At 47.5% G+C, this 20,836-nt stretch overlaps 10 protein-coding genes across 10 annotated transcripts; 8 read left to right on the plus strand and 2 right to left on the minus strand.

The window, feature by feature from the left end:
- Positions 1 to 675: 675 nt before the first annotated feature.
- M431DRAFT_127149 (hypothetical protein) lies at positions 676 to 2,819 on the plus strand (the record flags this gene model as incomplete). Its single annotated transcript, XM_024912317.1, has 5 exons — positions 676 to 725; positions 778 to 989; positions 1,056 to 1,347; positions 1,398 to 1,903; positions 1,960 to 2,819. The coding sequence occupies 5 exons, from the start codon at positions 679 to 681 to the stop codon at positions 2,778 to 2,780; spliced, it is 1,878 nt and encodes a 625-aa protein (XP_024768672.1). The 3' UTR covers positions 2,781 to 2,819.
- A 324-nt stretch (positions 2,820 to 3,143) lies between these two features.
- M431DRAFT_98595 (hypothetical protein) lies at positions 3,144 to 4,172 on the plus strand (the record flags this gene model as incomplete). The annotated part of the gene is made up of 4 exons (XM_024925063.1): positions 3,144 to 3,442; positions 3,519 to 3,751; positions 3,814 to 3,915; positions 3,982 to 4,172. The coding sequence occupies 4 exons, from the start codon at positions 3,144 to 3,146 to the stop codon at positions 4,170 to 4,172; spliced, it is 825 nt and encodes a 274-aa protein (XP_024768673.1).
- A 514-nt stretch (positions 4,173 to 4,686) lies between these two features.
- On the minus strand, positions 4,687 to 5,400 carry M431DRAFT_98505 (hypothetical protein; the record flags this gene model as incomplete). The annotated part of the gene is made up of 1 exon (XM_024925058.1): positions 4,687 to 5,400. The coding sequence occupies one exon, from the start codon at positions 5,398 to 5,400 to the stop codon at positions 4,687 to 4,689; it is 714 nt and encodes a 237-aa protein (XP_024768674.1).
- Positions 5,401 to 7,080: 1,680 nt separating this feature from the next.
- M431DRAFT_98685 (hypothetical protein) lies at positions 7,081 to 8,347 on the plus strand (the record flags this gene model as incomplete). The annotated part of the gene is made up of 3 exons (XM_024925075.1): positions 7,081 to 7,351; positions 7,417 to 7,755; positions 7,809 to 8,347. 3 exons carry the CDS (start codon positions 7,081 to 7,083, stop codon positions 8,345 to 8,347), a joined length of 1,149 nt encoding a protein of 382 aa, XP_024768675.1.
- Positions 8,348 to 8,575: 228 nt separating this feature from the next.
- On the minus strand, positions 8,576 to 9,795 carry M431DRAFT_10415 (hypothetical protein; the record flags this gene model as incomplete). Its single annotated transcript, XM_024911541.1, has 2 exons — positions 8,576 to 9,214; positions 9,274 to 9,795. 2 exons carry the CDS (start codon positions 9,793 to 9,795, stop codon positions 8,576 to 8,578), a joined length of 1,161 nt encoding a protein of 386 aa, XP_024768676.1.
- A 333-nt stretch (positions 9,796 to 10,128) lies between these two features.
- On the plus strand, positions 10,129 to 10,807 carry M431DRAFT_127156 (hypothetical protein; the record flags this gene model as incomplete). The annotated part of the gene is made up of 3 exons (XM_024912318.1): positions 10,129 to 10,642; positions 10,694 to 10,721; positions 10,782 to 10,807. Coding segments are annotated over exons 1-3 (459 nt in total), but the record flags the coding sequence as incomplete, so codon positions are not given.
- A 105-nt stretch (positions 10,808 to 10,912) lies between these two features.
- Positions 10,913 to 12,841, plus strand: M431DRAFT_320059 (hypothetical protein). The gene is made up of 2 exons (XM_024914293.1): positions 10,913 to 12,644; positions 12,824 to 12,841. Exon 1 carries the CDS (start codon positions 11,055 to 11,057, stop codon positions 12,558 to 12,560), a length of 1,506 nt encoding a protein of 501 aa, XP_024768678.1. The 5' UTR covers positions 10,913 to 11,054; the 3' UTR covers positions 12,561 to 12,644; positions 12,824 to 12,841.
- A 556-nt stretch (positions 12,842 to 13,397) lies between these two features.
- M431DRAFT_513295 (hypothetical protein) lies at positions 13,398 to 15,811 on the plus strand. Its single transcript, XM_024919991.1, has one exon. It carries the CDS (start codon positions 13,463 to 13,465, stop codon positions 15,749 to 15,751), a length of 2,289 nt encoding a protein of 762 aa, XP_024768679.1. The 5' UTR covers positions 13,398 to 13,462; the 3' UTR covers positions 15,752 to 15,811.
- Positions 15,812 to 16,315: 504 nt separating this feature from the next.
- Positions 16,316 to 18,033, plus strand: M431DRAFT_10418 (hypothetical protein; the record flags this gene model as incomplete). The annotated part of the gene is made up of 3 exons (XM_024911543.1): positions 16,316 to 16,631; positions 16,690 to 17,133; positions 17,237 to 18,033. The coding sequence occupies 3 exons, from the start codon at positions 16,316 to 16,318 to the stop codon at positions 18,031 to 18,033; spliced, it is 1,557 nt and encodes a 518-aa protein (XP_024768680.1).
- Positions 18,034 to 18,729: 696 nt separating this feature from the next.
- On the plus strand, positions 18,730 to 20,296 carry M431DRAFT_513297 (hypothetical protein). The gene is made up of 2 exons (XM_024919992.1): positions 18,730 to 20,002; positions 20,070 to 20,296. Exons 1-2 carry the CDS (start codon positions 18,896 to 18,898, stop codon positions 20,259 to 20,261), a joined length of 1,299 nt encoding a protein of 432 aa, XP_024768681.1. The 5' UTR covers positions 18,730 to 18,895; the 3' UTR covers positions 20,262 to 20,296.
- Positions 20,297 to 20,836: the final 540 nt, after the last annotated feature.

Below are 20,836 nucleotides of genomic sequence, written 5' to 3' on the forward strand. Positions count from 1 at the left end.
CCAATTCTTACCAGCTGCAACGCCGCATAATGAAGCGATTGAGGTACAGTCATGTTGAATACGAAGCAAAGCACTCCTCCGGCTCACTTGCACAGTGTTCGGATCACCGCAAACGGGGTAACTATGCCGAGCAGGCCGGACAGATTTAGCAACGTAGCCGGGCCAATCCGATATCGCATCATGGATATTTCGGTAGCACTGCAGGCTCGGGTAATGAAGTGGCTGCCCGCTAGTGTTATGATGCCCAGACGGCAGTGGAGAAGATGGAGATTGTGGGTTGCAATGGCTGTTTGAAGCAAGTGAGGCGAGGACGTTGGCATCGCAATGTATTTCGTAACAAATTACATGAAGCGATTCCTCAATGAGACACGGCTAATGCAAATTTCTGTTGCCTCGCCTGTAGCCATCTCATACGTTAGATTTGGTTGACCAAGTGCAAGCATTACACTTCCCCATAGCACGAATCATACCATTATTATAGTCCGGAAAGCCAAATTCTTAGTTCCAGTCTCTGGATCTGAGAGGCACTTAAAGCCAAGGGCGTCTCGGCTTAGTTGCCATAAACCTTTTTCTCCTTCACAAAGCTATCGCCATCTTCACCCATCATATCCTACGTCGGCATCGATGCCCTCGAATTGCTCAACATTTTCAACTCATTTCCCAAAAAGTAATACACGGATGGTAAAGGCTAGGAACAGGGCAAGTATGCGTTCGTACAGCGGTTGGTAAGTACGTGTATGCCCCATCTTGGAGCATTTGTCTAAAGTGTAACCATAGCGTCACTTGCCGGCATCGAAAATTGAAGTGCGATGAAGAGAGGCCAGTGTGTCAAAATTGTACCAAGAGCTCACGCGATTGTCGCTACGTCGAAAGAGCTGTCTTCCGCACTTTCGACAGTAGTGTACTATTGAATGGGAAATTAAAGAACAGCGTAGACACTCGCGAACCGTTTGATGACAATCAAACGTGGTTGAGCATCCCCAGACGTCGTAAGAAAATTCACAGAAAGCATCCTATCCATCAAATAAATGACAGTTTTCTAACTTTAGGCTTAGTCACTTTCATCAATATTGAGGATCCATATGATTACGATTCCCCATCTTTGCCTGAGTGTGAATCAGAGAACCTGGATCAATCAGTGGCACACAACCTAGACGACGAGACAGCGCAAACACCCCATGCTGGCAAGGGTGAAACATCAGATGAGGATAGAGATAATCTCACACACTTCTCAATAGCTCTAAATGGGGATGAATCGCTGGCTATACCTCGATCAAATGATGATTCGCATGACAATATCTTGGCCTTGCGATTACTGCGACACTTCAAAGAAGGACCTGGACAATGGTGAGGGCAGCACTGCAACTCCTTGAATAATCAAAGTGCTAATAGGTTAGGATGGATACTTTTGACACTGGAGCCTACTTCTCACACAAGGTAACAGTCATGGCAGCCACAAAACCCTTGTTGAAATCCGCTGTGTGTGCTCTCGCGGCCAAGCACCTGGGGCACTGTCAAACAAATATGACTCGACGATATGGAGAGCTTTCAGATGAGAGACGTACTATTTTGTCTCCGTTTGATGACAGAGTTGACTGGCATTATCAATCTGCCAAACATTATGGGTATGCTATAAAGCATCTCAAAATCGCTATCAATCTAGGAGCTTTTGAAACAGATGATGCCGACAAGGAAGAATTATTTGCTTCTATAACGATACTGTGCACATATGAGCTGATGGACGCCCCAGGCACGGCTTGGAGCGCCCATCTCAGCGCTCTACCGCTATTCAGCCCAAGACCGGATGCCGAGTTAATTCTGGGCTCTCCCATCACAATTCCGAGGGCTGCTGTGTCGGGACCGATATTCTGGAGTCTAGCTAGACAAGATTTGCTCTGCTCCTGTAAGTTTACTTGCTGTATCACTCACTCTAAACTTGACAGTCCTAATTCTTAGCAGTTATAAGTGAGACGCAGACGCGACTGGATTTGAAAGATATTCGTCTATGGCAAAATGCGGGTCTTGTCACAGACGAACATGGGTCACTGATGCCCTTTTATATCTCCAACGCTGCTGATGTTGAGGAGGATGCAAGAAGTAATGAATTGGTCTGGCTGCTGGGTAAAATTGCGAACCACATTGCCGCTGGAGATGCCCTCGATCCTAAGCACTATGCTCTTCCGCCAGGGCAGCGACCCTTAGTCGGCGTGACACAAGAACAATTGCTGGAGAGATGGAATATCCTCACTAGAGAGCTTCAAAATTGGCGCTGTAGCCTCCCAGCCAGCTTCAACCCGAGTGCCCGAACCACTGGTGCTGAACTGACGCGAGCGGCTGAAGAGGAGGAAGAGATTTGCCCTCTGAACTTTGAGAAGATATGGTACGAAGCGCCGATATGTGCCGCAACCATGCAGAGCTATCACATGGCCTGCATTTTGTTACTAACAAATCAGCCTCAAGAATCCACTGCGGTACGATCGTCTGTTTCTGCGCGTCTAGACTCGTATCGACAAAGTGAGCGTGAGGCTCTCCGCTACGCTCGGGAAATTTGCGGCATCAGCCTGACAAACCCCCCGGATTCAGTGCGCGTGCACTCTGTGCAGGCCCTCTTTGTGGCGGGACAAGTATTTACCGATTCGCAAGACCTTCAGGTGGTGCTCGGCCTTTTGTCCAGCATTGAACGAGACCTTGGATGGACGACAAGCCACCATGCTTCACGAATTGCAGATTTGTTGGCTAGGCGGAGCAGTGATGAAGATCCAGAATGGATCTTTAGCTAAAATATGTAGACAATTATAGCTAAAAGAACTATTGAAAAGACCATTCAATTAAACGAGACAAAAGCGCATCGCGGATACACGCACCTCGTATGTAATGTAATTGCTTCGGTTCACTTGCCTACGCTAATAATCTACGGTGGAAAGTAAGCCGAGTCTAGAAGGAAGGGCTTCCGACTAGCTGCATCTGCCTATGATGCGGGCAAAATAGCTAGGTTTGTTAAAAATTAAGCAATCAGATTATTAGAAAACATTATACATGCAAACTCTTAGAAAGCTCTTTAGAGTTGTAGTATATAAGATAACCACCGAACAATCTTGCAAGGAGAAGGTGCATCAACATTTCCTCTAGACCAGTCGAACAAAATGGCAGAAACAACTTCATCCCAGCGTCTACTGAACAAAGTCTGTATCGTCACCGGGTCTTCTTCCGGACTTGGTCGAGCTATTTCGTTGGCGTATGCTCGCGAGGGTGCATTTCTGGTCTGTGTTGACTTGAAACCCGATGCTCGACAAGAAGTTGAGACTGAACGGGCGATCGACACTGATGCTCTAATACGGCAGAATGGGGGACGAGCTTTGTTCATCAAGGCAGATGTGAGCAATGCCGCTGAAGTAGAAGCAATGGTGAAGGCGACAGTCGCAGAGTATGGTCGCATAGACGTGTAAGATGATGAAACCCCTTGTCGTTTAGACAATTAACTTCAATTATAAGCATGTCACAACTAAACAGTGTTATAGATTGGTCAACAACGCTGGTATTTCTATCGAAGCTGGGAAGAAAGCTCTTAAGGTCCACGAAACACCAGAGCAGTGGTGGGATATAACTATGGCAGTCAATACCAAATCAGTCTTCCTGGCCAGCAAGTATGTTACTGGTCAAATGCTTTCTCAAGACAAGCTCGCCTCTGGAGACCGTGGCTGGATTATCAACATCTCTTCTATCTTTGGCCTAGTTGGCGGTGGATATATACGTAAGATTACTTGCTTTGCTGAATCGTACAGCGTAGAAGACAAAGACTAACAATGTTGGCAGCATGCTACGCAGCCTCTAAAGGAGCGGTCGCGAATTTGACAAGGCAGATCGCGATGGACTATGCTGAAGATGGCATTCATTGCAATGCCATTTGCCCTGGATGTAAGTAATGCAAATTTGCACATTCATGTGAATCTATCAATTGGTTGCTGATACAGTTTCGGATAGATACTGCAACAGCCATCTTTGTGAACACGACCCAGGTTCACGATGCCGAGGAGATTAGACGGCGCCATCCGCTGCATGGTATTGGTATGCCGGATGATATCACCGGAGCTGCTATTTTCCTCGCAAGTAGTGAATCTCGATGGATTACAGGCGCTATGCTACCAGTGGATGGCGGGTTTACGGCGCAATGATGGTCTATCGAGTTATGGATTTAGTGTATGATGATGCCATCAAGCAAATGATTCAGGCACAGTGTATAGATCCTCACTTTAGATGTGTGCTGGTATAGCTGGTGCATTGATGCATTTATCCTGTTTTATTAGAGATAGAGGAATGCCTTTACTTATTATGTTATGGCAGACAGAACTATATGCAGCAATGTCAAAAAGCGACCAGTATTCGGATATTAATGGGTGCGCAATTGACCAAGACTTCCTTAGAAACCGCCACATCAGTATTATAAAAGACCATGTCAACTGGAGATTCATTAATGGGAGAGAGATAAAATATTATTAGTAATAGGTACTATAACAAACTCCGAATGTATCATCTGTACGCCATCTTCTGCCCGTCTATATAAAAAGCAAGTAACAAATCCTAAGATATACCAATATCCATTCTACATACCAATATCCATTCTATACCCATTACCCATCTATAACTTATATACTCTTGAGAAAGGTACAACTAGAAGAAACGGTCAACTTAGGCTGAAAGTTTGCAGCGGATCGAGAGTATGCTAATAGCTGCGCCGCCGTTGAGGGATACCTCATCAATTCCAAAGGGGCTTCCAACTGCGACAACGCCATTTGCGTCAGAGAATGCCTGGCAGGTGGCATGGCTAGAGCCCTCAATATGAACAATCTCTACAGAGTTGGCAATACTGAAAGAGGCAGCGAACGGCGAACCATCTGCTGGGACCTCAATCTGCCTCGCTGAATCATCCGCTGAGTTGATTTGAACTCGCACAGTCTGGGTAGGAGGAGGAGGAGCCCCAGTACCAGAGCCAGAGCAAACGGTCACTGTGTTGGGGGTTGTAACACAGCAGAAAGAGCCGATTGGAACCGCTTGATCGAGCTGCGAATCAACTGATCCGCTAGATGCGTCGGTAAAGCTGGCCAGTGTATGATCGTCAAAAATCCCGCCAAGTTTGATTGTACCAGCAGCATCGCTGAACGCCTGACAGACGCATCCAGATGTGACGGTTTGCGCATTCACACCAGCGTCGACCTGCCGATTGTTGGCGGTGGCAAAGAGGGTGTTGGCCGGAATGCTAGCACCGACGGATGCATCACCGTCGCCATTCTTTAACTGGATGAAACAGCTTCCATCCTGGCGTGGGAGGTTGGTTGTAGGAAGAGCGCTGGCTGAGGCCAGGAGAACGGCAACCGAGCCAACGGTGGTCAAGAAGGATTTCATGTTGTATGTGTGAAAGGGGGGGAGTGTTGACTTTGTAGATGAAAGATGAAGTTTGTGGGATACAATTGATGATGTTTATGTAGCCTGATGTGATGGAAAAGTGATGTAGTAGTAATGAGTCAAATGAGGTAATGAGGATATTCTGATTCTGAGTGTAGAACATTGAAGGGTTATATATCACTGAAGTCGAACTCCATTCCTCACATTGCCACTACAGCCTCATGACAATAAACATATTTAGAAGACTATTCCTCGCCCAACAACTCGGCTCATACCCTTCCGTAGCTTCAGCCTCGTCCTATCAACCAGCACCGCCTTCAACTAACTCAATGGGTGCCAAAATATGTTGGCTTGAGAGATCCATTCACAATCCGTTGGTCTGTTGGTTGAAAGAAACACTAAATTTAGCAACAGTGGTTCGATTTAGCGTTGACAAGAGTGGCGACCGACACCGGCTTAGAACGCTCCGGAGCAAGACAAAAGAATTCTCAGTCCAAGCGCCAGAATTAGTTATTAATAACAATTGAACTGATTCCTATTGGCCATGCGACAAGCAATTTTTGCGGCACCTGTCATAATCAAGCGGGTATCAGCTATGATAGCGCATATAGGCAGGCGTAGAATAGCAGACTAAAGGGTATTCATGTATGCTCTTATTTATCGTACTCTGAACATGTGTCATCATCACTTGAGGTTTGCTGCAGGCTTCACAGTTTAGGAGGCACGATTGTTCATATAAACAATATTATCATCATGTGACATATACACTACTTAGAACTGTGCGACGGTCAAATGTTTTGATGCTACATCATGCTCGCAAGAATTGTGACTGACGTTCGCCAACCACAAGCATTTTGAGAGTGGCAAACAATCCTTGGACCAGGATGGGGTCTCTCTCTTCAAATACTTACGGATGGTCATGCGATAAATAGATTGTCCGTACTGCTGCCAAATATAGCCGGCATCACATTACCAACCCTGTTGAAATTTGGAACAGGAATAATATGTGCTGAGACGAACATAAGCAGTTGACAAATTATTTGACGCCAAATCTCCCAACGATAGAGGTTCTCATGACTATTAGCCATACGAGGCATTGAAGACTTCTGGTGTTGAAGTCACCTTTAACATCATCTCCAATTGCTGGTTTTGGTCTTTATATACTCGCTATCGATATGTCGTAATGATCTGTCAAATTGCGCGATGGTACGTTCGTGATCTCGCACTAGGATCGCGTCAAACTGCAGTTCGGCACGCAATCGCGGGGAAGACACCATCTTTTATCATTGATATGAGGCAACGCCGATAAGCCGTAAGTCCGTACAGAGAAATAGAGTGACCACAGAGAGAGTTGCTGCGAAAATCGCTGGCCTTGGCAGCCGACTTCCGTAGTTCAGCTGCTACACGCGATGCTAGGATGCGTGATATGAAAGGATCTTACCAATCAATATATGATAAGACATGCACAATATCAGGGGATGGGAATGATGTAATTATAGGCAGTGTTGCACAATTGAATAACAAAAGACATTACCACACTGGGTAAGAACTATATAACTCATTGTCGTATATAATAAGTGACGCATTCTCGCCCTCTAACTCATTGGAACATTGGCAACGTGGTTCAAGTCTTATAACCCACATCACATCGTAGCATATTTCCTCTTGATATCTGTCAAAATGGCACCATCCGTCACAGAAACCGTCACAGAAACCGTGACTCAAGTCACCGAAAACCTCAAGCAGAAGCCTGCTGCAAGTCTCAAGGATCAAACCGAGCCAAAGCTTGAGACGGGCCATCGGGAGCCCTTGAAGCTGAGCGGAGCACTTGACCAATTCAAGCAGTTTGAAGTCACACCAGTGATTGGAAAGGAGTTTGTGGATGTCGATCTCGCTGAGTGGCTAAGGGCACCTAACTCAGACGAGTTGCTCAGAGATTTGGCCATCACAGGTGCGATTTTGAGAAGCTCCTACTCCCATTTCATTCTATATCCCATTCGCTGACAAAGTCGCAAGTGTCCCAAAGAGGTGTCGTTTTCTTCCGCAAGCAGGACAACATCACCAACGACCTTCAAAAGGAGCTCGTACAGCGTCTTGGCGAGCTCAGTGGAAAGCCCAAAACATCTGGGCTGCACATTCACCCAGTTAACAATGGTGCTCGGGACCACGGTGTTGAAGACAATGAAATCAGCGTTATTTCCTCTGAGCAGGCTAAGAAGATTTATGCAGACCGCTTTCTGAAGACCAACAAGCGCCAGAGTCAAAAGTCACAATGGCACTCTGATATCACTTTTGAGCCCATCCCTAGTGACTATGCTCTGCTGAGATTGACGGAGCTGCCAACAACGGGAGGAGGTACGCACATTTAACAAGCTCTTGATGCTATGAAAGCTAATAGATATTATTAGATACACTCTGGGCTTCTGGATATGAGCTTTATGATCGCATCTCCAAGCCACTGCAGAAGTTCTTTGATGGCTTAACAGCCTACTACGCACAGCCGGGCTTCAAAGAGGCTGCTGATCACAACGGGTTCTCTCTCTTTTCTACTCCTCGTGGAGCCCCCGAGAACATTGGCGATGTTCTTGAAGCTATTCACCCCGTCATTCGTACTAATCCCGTTACTGGGTGGAAGAGTGTCTTCGCTGTCGGCCATCACGTCCAGCACATTCACGGCCTTTCTGAAGACGAATCCAAATATTTCTTGGACTGGTTCGTACGATTGATCGTAGAAAACCACGATCTACAGGTCCGAAACCGCTGGCAAAATGTCAACGATCTGGCCATCTGGGATAACCGCAGTGTCTACCACGCCGCCACGCCAGATTACCTTCACCAAGGACTTGGCGAGCGGACCGGATCTCGGTCTGTCAGCTTGGGCGAGAAGCCTTACTTTGACCCTCAAAGCGTGAGCCGCAGGGAAGCCATTGCATCTGAAAAGGCATGAGGGAATGAGTCACGCAAAGGGAATCGTTGGACGATAAGATCCATATGATGTTAATACAGACGAATTCTAACAATTGAACCAAATAATTCTCATGGTGTGCTTGTGATATGAGTGGGGTACAGTAGAAACTGAAATTAGTGTCCGGTTTTCATTATAGAAACCCTTGGAAGTCTTTCCGAACGGACCAGTTCCGTGGCGTAGTGTGGCTATTTCTATTTGTAAATAGGATTAGCTCTCAGAAAAAGCCTTCACAACAGCCTTCGCTCCCTCAGGATGCGTCATGAGTCGATCCATCTCCTCACCGGCCTTGATGTGATCTTTGCCGCGTTTCAACATATCCCTCTCATATTCCTCTACCGCCTTATTTATATGCTCCAGTCCGTTTTCTTCAATCTTAGTAACGAGTTCCAAAGCATCCTTCATGGCGAGATTGACACCCTCCCCATTGGGTACCGATAAATGCGCAGCGTCTCCCGCCAAAGTCACACCTGGTACCGAGTTCCAACCAAAGCCTTCTGCAGGAAGTTGATACAGCGGCCAGCTGCGGAAATTCTCAGCGTTTCGAATATAATCTCTTAAATCCTCAGCCCAGCCTTTGAAGAAAGAGGACAAGAGCATATCACGAGTGGCTTGGGGGTTGTTCAAGTCCATAGACGTGCCAACAAAGTGCTCGGGGGCAGTGATGCCAAAATAGATCCTGTATGAGTTATCGCCTTGTCGTTGAATGATCATACGGGTTGGCCCTGCTAGAAACAGAGCTATGCCATGACCGATTTTGTCCGTCAGCGTCTTGTGCAATAAGCTGCTTTCCTGTATGCGAGTTTCGATAAAGGTACTCCCTGCATATTGTGGCTTCGTAGAGGTGATCTATAACTATTTTGTTAAGCGTCTAGCTCTTAATGTCGAGGAAGTGATGACAGCCGTACCGCAGCTCGTACTTGGCTCCAGGCCCCATCCGTCCCGACAACGAGCGAGAATCCACCAACTGTGTTGCCATTGGAAAAATGTAGGATGGGAGACGAGTTGTCACCGTCGAAACTTAACTTTGTCAGACGATGAGACCACACTATTTGGTTTTGCGGGATTGACTCCAGAAGGATGTCTCGTAGGCTCCTGCGGTCAATCTCGGGCTTTCCACCGGTCTTCAAGCCGTCTTGTCCATCTTCTGCCTCGCCAGTAGCTCGATGCAACAGCTCTCCATAGGAGTCAAAAAAGCTAACCCGATCGTCCTCCCATCTTGCTTTCTGAGCAAAGACATTGTACAAACCAGCCTCCCGAAGAGCAAGCTGACCTGTTTCTTTGCGTATATCAAGTGAGCCACTAGATACTAGTGTCGCCGCTGACTCTTCTTTTTCGTAGACTGTGAAGGGGATATTCTTGCAGTGGAGGAGGCGGGCCAGAGTGAGGCCGCAAGGGCCGGCCCCGATGATGGCAATGGCACTCTTCATTGTGCAGTGACAAACACGTGAAGTTTGGGCGAAGAAGGGTTACTTTACGAGTGAAGATTATTCTAAAGCCTTGGTGAAGCATGCTTGATATACTTTTCTTATTCAAGCAGCTCTACCTATCTGATGTCCAGCAGGCTTCCGGCTTTGGAAGCCCACCTCGGGTGATGCGGCGCTCGGGGCCGAACCACTCGGGACCGAGTCAATAGGACCCGAGGCCACTAAGGTCCGAGCTATGTACCGTGCAAATGAAATATTGATACCGATGTGGATGACCACTCATACTAGATAGCGTGCATCTCTATCTCTTCATCTCTTTTTCATTAGCATTCTTCACGACAGTCCTCAGCACGCCGACAAAACTACTGACTGTGGATCGGCAGGGAATAGGGGATGAGCTTTATAACGAGGGATCATACTTTCTCTCCGCCTAATCGGATGCCATGGGAACTGCACGCAATCCACCTTTGAGCGTTCCCAGCAAGCCAACTTTTGCTTGCGTTCGCTGCGCTGGGCGGAAAGTAAAATGTGACAGGCATATACCATGCACCGCGTGTGTCAAACATGGAGCTGAGTGCGTGTTTCAACCTCCGCCGCCTCCTCGGAGAAGACGTCGACCCGGGGCAGCTGGACCTTTGATAGAAAGGCGCGAATACCCGCAAACACGCCTTCAAGCGCAAGGCCACAACCCGAAAGGATCACCTAATCCTCCTGATACTAATACTGATTCACGGAGTCACCTGTCGAGTCGGGAAGCTCGCGGCTCACAATTGAGCTCATCAGAGCCGAGCGGGAGTGTCAGCAAAACTCAAGTTATCCAAGGACGAGGGCAGTCAATGCTGATTGATAAGTGAGTTCAGACCCCCAATAATTTAGATTTATTTGCTGAGTCCCCGCGTAGTAGCCTGTGGTCAAGAGTTGTGGAAGAGGTGAGTGTCCTGCCGCGTATCTTGCTTGTGTTGCTTGCTGGTCGCTAACGGCATCATAAGTTTCACGACCCCGAGGATGCTCTGCGGAGGAGTTCAGACGACTCGAGTGATGCAGAAACCCTCAATGATGACTTTAGTTTTGTGCTTGGCGGCTCATCGACATCTCGCATCAAACTCCTTCATCCACTGCCTCAACAGATACATGAACTATGGCGCACTTTTGTGGAAAATGTTGATCCTCTCTCCAAAGTTGTGCATATCCCCACATTAGAAAAGGAATTCCATGAGGCTGCAAATGAAGTAGACACGGTCTCGCGGAGCTTTGAGGCACTCATGTTTGCCATCTACAGCGCCGCCGTCATGTCACTGAGCGACGTTGAGTGTAAGGAACGACTTCACGAGCCTCGAAAGTCTCTGCGATCCAGATTAATGACTGCCACGAAGGCAGCATTATCGCGAGCCAACTTCATGAGCACAGCTAGCCTTGTAGTTCTCCAGGCATTGGTCATTCACATCATCTCAGCGCGAGACATGTACGAGCCGCGCGCCCTCTGGACCTTGACAGGTGTGGCGGTTCGCCTTGCCAACGGCATGGGCCTTGATCGCGATGGAACACTTCTTGGGTTGCCACCATTTGAAACAGAGCTGCGGCGACGCATTTGGTGGTTTCTGAAAGCGCAAGATCTACAGAATGCTGAGCTGTGTGGCCTTCCCAAGTTTCGGGACGTTGGCCTGAGCAGCGACTCCCCAAGGCGTCCCACCAACATCAACGGCATTGAGCTCTATTCGGGAATGCCTGTCTCGCCGGTAGAGTCGGGAAGTTTGACGGACATGACGTTTCTCGCTATAAGATACGACCTACTCTGGTTTGCCGACGCCCGCGTTGCCAGGTTTCGTCATCTAGGCAAGAGTCTGAGCCAGTGGGATCAGGATTTCGCATCCGAAGGTGATAAGGCGGAGGCGGATCAAAGTGTAAAGGAAATAGAAGAGCATCTAGAGAAAAAATACCTTCGGCGTTGCGATCCTTCGCAGCCGCTGCAGCTAATGTCGATGCTGATGGCACGGGCTGCGATAGACACTCTTCGCTTCATGACACACCACCCACGCAGATGGACCAGCATCAACCAGGCGCCGCCATTTGAGCGTCAATGGGTATGGGAAGTCAGCATCAGGCTTCTAGAGCAGCGCGACATGCTGCAGTCAAACCCCTCACTGAACAAGTTTGCATGGCACGCAGCGTTTACCATGCAATGGCCTGCCTTCATCCACGTGCTCGATACCCTCCGAGCCAATCCGTCCATGCCGGATGCCGAGAAAGCGTGGAGGCTGATTGCAAACACGTTCGAGAATAACATGAGCATGTTCTCCGACTCGAGAAAGCCCATCCACAGAGCCGTGCGCAATCTCTGTCTGAAAGCATACGATGCTCACAGGCTGCAGCGCAATGGTGTTTCTGCTCTCCAGACGCCGGCGTTTATTTTGAAGCTACGGCAGCAACAAGAGGTGTTGAAGATCAAAAGACAAGCCTGCTGTAGGAAAGCCGAGGATGCGTTCCAGTGGGACCCCATCAGCTCAGAGGCCACTACCGCATCGACAGATCTTAATCACGGCACGATATCCAGCGAGGAAGACGGTGCGCAACACGGGGATGCCGGTGGTCAAAATCAACGATCTGAGCATGTCAATGAGCACGGCAGCGAAGCTGAACACACCTATGCTATAGAAAACATAGACCTGGATTCTCTGCTGGCTGGGGACGTCAGCGCAGATAACAGGGCGTATCAAACCATCAACTGGGAGCAATGGGATCTTTTCCTCGCCGATTCCAACATCAATTGAGCAAATGCTACTGCGAACCCCATGCACCTCTTGAGCAGCAGACTTGTCAAAACTCTCCACACTATCAATGACTACAATTCTAAGGTTAGCTCCAACCTTACTCTGAGCCATGAGGTAATGACGGGATGGACCTTATTTATATACTCATATGGGCAATAGTCAAGAAATCTTCTTGATGAATGAGCTTGAACCTTACGTTCTCATCACACCCCTTCGTCATCTGCGCCGTGGTTGCAATTCCGCGAACTAACTTTGACGTATAGCCATGCACCGCCCTAAACCACCTCATTCGCCATCTTTTGTGGTGAGAGAAGGCAGCGCGGTATCTTTACATTGGCAAAAGCGGACACTCATTTCGGTCGCTGCTGTAGCTTATTCGGGAAGAAAGGTGATTGTCCCCAATTACACTCCAGATTTCGCTCCCCACGTAGGCGATAGTGCGTTATGAAAGACGGCCAATCGCTGCTGTTGGCCTGTTCGATGCCGGATAATAGCTGTAATGATTCAAATGGCAAAACAATGGACTACATTGTTGCCATTAAAAGTGCATATGATGCATGCATGTGTTGGGCGTTGCCGAGCGATAGTACTGCATGCTCCTTATACCATGGACTCTCATAAGCAAAAACAGAAAAGGGAAAACGTTAGAATTAAGGTTAATTTTACACGAACTGCCACTCTGTACTCGAATCCATTTTAGCATAGGTACTTGCGATAGCGCCGTGTGTGCCTCGCCAACGCAAGGCAAAATATAACGCAGAAATCAATATTGCGGCTGAAAAAGCTGCACGGGACAAGCTAGGTAGCCAACAGAACTAGTTCTTCTTCCTTCTTTCAATAAAAACACCAACAAGGCGGCGCGCGTGCGTTGGGCATCTCCAGGACTCCTAAGGACGAGCAAAATGTCGCTCTTCGATTATGAGCTGTTGAAGCCACTGAAGCCGTTGAAGCCATTCCAATATTCCCCCCTCTCTCCATCAAAGCGAGTATTTCGCCTAGTTCAGCTCCTCCCTCCAAAACCAGCTATTATACCAGGAACCCAAGGGACCATCCGCATCAGGCTAGTTGAAGCTGATATTGACTCTGGCATCCATTATGATGCCCTTTCCTACGCATGGAATGTGGCAGCAGGCCAGACAAAGCCAAATCGAAAAATCATTGTCGAAACAAATGAAGACTCTTTCAAACTCTATGTTTTCCCAGCACTGGAAAACGCGCTGATTCATCTCGGCTCCCTCAATATTACTGAATATCTCTTCATTGATCAAATCAGCATCAATCAGGAGGACCGCGACGAGAAGAGTCATCAAGTGTTGCTTATGCAAGATATATATGCAAAAAGCGCATGCACTCTTGTTTGGCTAGGTCCACCAACTCGAGCATCAGACAGGTATTTTGACATTGTTCAGGAGATATCTCAAGAGGGAGTATTGAGCGGACTGATGGGGCCACGCCTCGGTCAATTCATGCACGTCTTCGACGCCGTAATGGATCCCACCTTATCGGTTAACGAAGAAGTACGTGAAGATCGAGATGCTGTTTTAGATCTGGTCCATCGATACGGCGACCGTTTCCCATTGGATGGCTTTGCCGATGTACTTGATCGAAGCTGGTTCAATCGTTTGTGGGTTATTCAAGAAGCCTGTCTTGCGCCCTCTGTCATTTTTGTGTGCGGCGATAAATCACTATGCTTTGACTGCTTCAGAGGTGGAGCGCTTTTCTACAACATATACAACACACTCTGGGTGAACCAAATAACAGGAACTATATCTCAGCACGTACTCCGTGAACGGGATGCTCTTTTTGGCAAGACAATTGGACTGAGACGGATTTTCCAAGAGCGAAAGGCCATCCATGATACGAGAGTGAGACAGGGCCTACACGATCTTGTGCTCAAATACAACGTCAATGACGACTTGAAGAAGATTGGAGCAACGCTGGAACAGGACCGTATTTTCGGCCTGCTGGGACTGGCGGCGGATGATGATGATCTAAGAAACCGAGTTCGGGTGGATTACGAAGCCAAAGTTACGCATATGTATTCCGAAATCGCGGAGCTGCTTCTAAAAGAGAGTATTGATGTTCTCTTATTCAACCAGCAACCAAAGAAAACTCCAGGCTTGCCCTCGTGGGTACCAGATTGGGCTATGAATCTTGCTATACCAGTAGGATATATGGCCTTGAAACAGCCTACTTTTACAGCCGGTGGTGCAAAAGTAGAAGCTCCTGTTCTCGTGAAAAACGAGCACCCGCAGCTTCATCTTCGTGGAATTTTAGTTGACGAAGTCCTGGACGTGGGAACTCGATTGCACAGTGCACAGTCTGATCCACAGGTGGCAGAGCAGATTGATTACCGTTCAGCAAAATTGTTTTTCGACGAGGTCTCGAAATTTGCCCAGATAGGCGCTGCTACAGTTCAAGACAGAAATCCTTCTGGCTCTGGCGCTGAAGTGGAACTTGGTTTGCAGCTACGGCTGTGTGATTCTAGCCGATCTTACAGACATTTCACACAGACTCTCGGCATAACCCCTGGCATCGAGAGACTTGAAGCTTTGCACAGCAGTATATATTCTCTTGGAGAACGACTTATCAGATCTGACGAGACGGTTGCTTCCTATCACATCACACGCATCTATCGAACAATAGGAATCGTCCCTTGGTATTGGGAGCCCATGTCTGAGATGGAAAGTCTACGAATCTGTGCATTGAATCCAGTTTTGGCTGGGAAGATCGCATGTCAAGCTATTCGTGATTTCACAATAGACATGGTCGGTCTTGTCGTCGCTTCGTTTAGAGTTTGGTTTGCATCCAAAGTTATCATATATCGTCGTCGCTTCGGCAAAATGAACTTGCGACCTTCCCGTGAGACCGTCGAAAAGATAGGACTTGACCCTGGTGTTAGTCTTAGCCCTGATATGAACATTTTTACGACCAATATGCTCAAGAATATGAGGCGAAGATTGTATCAGACAACAGCGGGTTATGTAGGTCTGGGGCCACCGGATATGAGGACGGGTGACTTTATAGTGATATTCCATGGCGGAACTACACCACATGTACTAAGGAAACTTGAGGGTGAAGCCCAAGGCGACAAGTATCAGTATATGGGCGAGGCTTATTGCGATGGACTCATGGATGGGGAAATTTTTGAAGACGAGACTAAAAGTGACGGAGTTTTTGTGTTGGTGTGAATAAGTGAGCAGAGAAACGATGGGAGGGTATCATCAGTGCACAATACATGGATACTTGCGCATGCTTCTAAATCTGACTTGTGAACTGGGAGCAATCAAATAAGGCCATAATCTTCAATTGGTGAAGATTCCAAAGCGGTAAATGGTGCTATTAATGCTGCTAGAAACCGGTCGGATATTCTCATCATCTTCAACTCTCAGCATACGCTGGAGCCCTACATGTACTACCATATAGGCGACAAATTGCTTATACTCAAGCTCAAGAGTGCATCAAACTCCAGTTCTTAACCACTAGTTAACCACCCAGCGAATATAACGGAAATACTTAGCGCAACATCTCTTTAGCATCATTACACCTAAATGGCTATGATCAGCAGACCGAGAACACAATTCCAGCATTAAATGCGATACGGCCCTGACGTCATGAGCTACGTATTACGCATAGTTGCGTCAATGTGTATTTTCTTGTTGCGACAGTTCTATTAAGCAATCTTTTATTCTTCAATCTATTGACTGAAATTTGTACCACCTCAATTGTCATTTTTAGTTGCCAAAGTCGACAAAATGAGTATCGACGCTGCAAACTTAATTAAAGCTGCTGTTCCAGAAGCGGAAGGGCGAAGCGCTCGTATCATCTCACAGAATGTGTCAGATCACAGAGATCCCAACTTCCTCTCCAAGGATTTCCCGCGGCGACCTCCAAAATTGTATTTGACAGCAGAGAGCGATGAATTTGACGCTGTAACCATCGCTGAATGGCAAGCTGAAGGGTTCGACGTTGAGTATCTCCCGATGGGCAATGGTGGAGACGAATATTTGCAGAAGCTTCGAGGGCTCCGAGGAAATGAGATGAGCTCATTTGAGATTTTTGGCATCGTTGGTAAGTTGGTAAATGCCATACAAAAGCCAAGCAAAAGAGCTAATGCAAATTGTGATAGCGTACGGCGATGCTGCCGCCATGTGCCTTGAGCACTATCACATTATGGATAATAACCCTGACTTCAAGCTCAAACTTCTCATTGCTTATTATCCAACCGCCATTCCAGACCCAAAAGGCCAGTTTCCAAACAACATCTCCGCCCTTGTGCACTTAATCGCCGGAGAAGATGTCGGCGTCACGAAGCAGTCACAAATAATTGGTATCCAAGGTAAACGACGCACAACACACAAAACCATCCAACCGGGAATTGGTACGGGCGGCTTGCTTAGCCTCGCATACCCCAGCTATACTTATCAAGCGCAGCCTGGATTTGCAGAACATGATTTGGATGAATACGATATGATATCCGCAGGCTTAGCATGGAGTCGAAGTCTGGCTGCGGCAAGGAGAGCAATGGGACAGACGGTGGACTTGGAACCGGTTTGGGAAGAAAACGTCCAAGGTAGGTGTTGAGGTGGCTTTTCCGCGATGATACTAATTATGAAACATTTGTTTCTTTTCATTTCGCTGCATTGTTGACTTTTGTTGCTGACACTGTCATCTAGGAAAGTTTTTCACTCATAACATCAAGCCGACCATGTCGAGCTACACAACTCATAAGAGCCCGCATGTGACTTACATCCCCACCTTGACGGGAGGCATTGGAGCCGACGAACTTGAAGAATTCTACTCTCAATATTTCGGAAACCCAAAGTCGCTCAAGTTGACCTTATTATCTCGAACAATTGGAGCGGACCGCATCGTCGACGAAATTCACGTTCGATTCAAGCACACGCAAGAGATGCCTTGGATTCTGCCAGGCGTTCCGGCCACCCAGAAGCGGGTCCAAATACTTGTGGTCAGTATCGTTACTATGAGAGGAGGAAAGTTATACCATGAGCACGTCTACTGGGACCAAGCCAGTGTGTTGTACCAGATCGGAGCCCTGGATCCCGATGTGGTGCCAGAGGCAGCTCGGAAATTGGGTATCGAAAAGTTGCCAATTGTTGGAAGCGCTGCAGCATCGAGAGTACTGAAGGGTTGGGATCCCGAGGAGGAAGGGGAGGCGGACAATGACTTGATAGCTGGATGGCACGATGGTGACGATGGTGACGATGGTGTTCATGACCAGCCTCAGAAAAGCGAGCAGGCAGACGATAAGGGCAAAAAGCCAGAAGAGAAAGTCGTGAAAACGCCAGACGACAAGGGCGGCAAAAAGCTAGAAGAGAAAGGCATCCAAAAGCCTGAAGAGAAAGTCGTCGAAAAGCCGGAAGAGAAAGTCGTCAAAAAGCCAGAAGAGAAAGGCGTCAAAAAGTCTGAAGAGAAAGCCGGTAAAGGGCCGGAAGAGGGCGAAGGCAGTTAAGGCGAACGTCAAGCTCGTTCATATTCCCACGAAGTTTGTGTAATTCAGGATCAACTCGTCTGGAGATGGCGGTTATATAATTAAGCGCTGGATTCTTAAACCACGAGGCCATCAGGTCTTCGGGGCCGGTTTGAACGCCTCTTTAGGTAGCATTGCCGGACCCGAATCAATGTTTTAAGGCCGAGCCGGTCGTTGATTGTGACGCTTCAAATCCCGAGAGGAGGACGGAATTGTCGCGCCCCCGGTAGATACAGGCATAGTAATGGTTAATAATTTCACCGATTGGATCTTGTGATCTCGGTAAGTGAGAACGGGAGGAGAGAGATCTGCTTTGTGCAGCCATAGAGAGCGGCTTTCACTGGCCAGGATCGCGGAATGGAGGCGCGTTCTGCTTCCCCACTGGGCCGACACCATCCGTTGGATCCATAGCTGCAGCCAGGCTGTTACACTATTTGTCCGACGCCTTGTGGTGCGGGCGGAATCTGGGGTAACTCGGGATTTCGGCCATCATTAATGGTCTATGCTGGAGGACAACGAGTAAATATTAAAGGGTGAATAAAGGAGGATTTATTTGGACAATGTAGTTTTCTTGCTGTTGTATTTTCTCTCTTTCCGAGAGCAACTCAAAGCAATCATGTTGCCCTTGAAGTTTATCGGTTTAGCTGGGGGTGTGGTGATCTTTGCCCGCCTTCTCCTCTTTCTTATTAGAAGCCTCACTTCGCCAACGCGCAAAATTCCCGGGCCTTTTCTGGCACGACTCACTCGACTATGGTATTTCAGGCGTGTGGCCCTCGGCGGCTTCGAACAAGAGAATATCCAACTTCACCGAAAATACGGCCCGGTGGTGCGTCTCGCCCCAAACATGTACAGCATCGACATACCAGAAGCGGTAAACACAGTATATGGCATCGGCTCGAAACTACCAAAATCAGAATGGTATGACGGATGGAAACATCCAAGTCCAGATGCGTGGACCATGTTCCCAGATAAAGATATTAAACGGCATGCCCAGACAAGAAGGGTATTTCAAGGCCTGTACAGCATGTCCAGTCTTGTCAGCTACGAGAAATACGTGGACGAATGTGCAGATGTCCTAGTAAACCGCCTATCCATATACTCGAAAAGCCGTGAGTCCATTAACATGGGCCACTGGTTCCAGTGTTATGCATTCGACGTTATCGGGAATATTACATTCTCCAAACCGTTCGGTTTTCTCGATCGTGGAGAAGACGTCTCTGGTCTGCTACAGGCTCTGCATAAAGTCATGGCTTACTCTACTCTTATTGGCATTTTCGCTTCCCTTCATCCCTACGTATTTGCTGTCACCAATTTCTTCGGCATTGGAGGGGCTGCTGGACGTATGTACCTCGCCGGATATGTGAAAGAGCGAATCCGCCAAAGAAAGGCTGAAAAAGAAATAAGCGAAGAAAAGGCAATATCGCATGCGGACGGGTCTCCCGAGGATTTCCTGGAAAAAATCATGATTAAAAATAAAGATGCCCCATCCAAGGTAACCGACTATCATGTTTTTATGATGAGCATGTCCAACATTATTGCCGGCTCCGACACCACTGCCATCAGCCTATCGGCCATTTTGTACTATCTTCTCAAATATCCAGAAGTCATGAGAAAACTCAGAGAAGAGGTTGACCAATCTACCTCCGCCGGTGACCATTTGAGCTTCAAAGAGAGTCTTGAAATGCCATATTGGCAAGCAGTCATGAAGGAAGCATTACGTCTCCATCCCGCCACTGGACTTCCTCTTTGGAGAACTGTCACTGAGGGTGGACTGGAGCTGAATGGACAATTCTTTCCAGAAGGAACAACTATTGGCCTGAATACATGGACCGCACACTACAACGAAGACGTATTTGGCAGAGATGCCGCAGCATTCCGACCAGAAAGGTGGCTGGAAGCTGAAAAAGAAGGAGGTGAAAGGATAGGACAGATGAACGCATACTACTTGCCGGTAAGTATCACATAAGTGAATGAGCTCTAAGTGTTTACAAAATGATCAATTACTAATGTGGGAGTAGTTTGGCTTGGGATCCCGGACTTGCATCGGTCGACACATTTCCTATCTGGAAATGTCAAAGCTTATTCCACTGCTTATCAAAAACTTTGACTTTGAGCTACAGGATAGGCAAAGGGATTGGAAAACAACAAACTACTGGTTTGTCAAGCCGAACAACTTTGATGTAACCGTCAAAGCAAGGACAGCCGTATAAGAATAGCTAAACAGGGAGAGGAGTGTGTTTCTTACAATATCAAATCATATGGATATTTGTGCCTTCTCCATCAAAATAAGTAGAGCTGAAACCTTATACAGTTCGCAGAACATTTATGTTTGTTCGAAAATCTAACCGCAAAGAGCCCACCTTTAGACTAATGCCAGAGGGAGAGAACTTTCATGTAGTCTAGAAAAACATACTCTACCTGTTCAAGCTTAGGGTAATAAACATGACAGACGCTATCTATGTTTGGCACTTCGTATGGATACAGGCTGCTTCAGCTACACACACACACTTATCATTCATCCGGCGGGGAAGCTCACCGGTTGAATAGCCCAGACCAGTCACATTGCCATATCAACTAGCCTCTGGAACACAAAATACGCGACCTCAGGTTTATACGAGCACAGACAAATCCCGAAGGAGCTTACCGAGGCATAGACAAACGACTTGGAATCCCAGTAAAGGGGGATTAAGAGTTAGGCTCTGGTGGGCACGGCGTCTCCAGCCATCGGTCCTTTTAGACAGAATCGACGAGTGTCAAATTACTCGTAAGAACCGGCCGGCAAGGG

Source organism: Trichoderma harzianum, assembly GCF_003025095.1.
Source record: "Trichoderma harzianum CBS 226.95 unplaced genomic scaffold M431scaffold_21, whole genome shotgun sequence".
Taxonomy (NCBI): domain Eukaryota; kingdom Fungi; phylum Ascomycota; class Sordariomycetes; order Hypocreales; family Hypocreaceae; genus Trichoderma; species Trichoderma harzianum.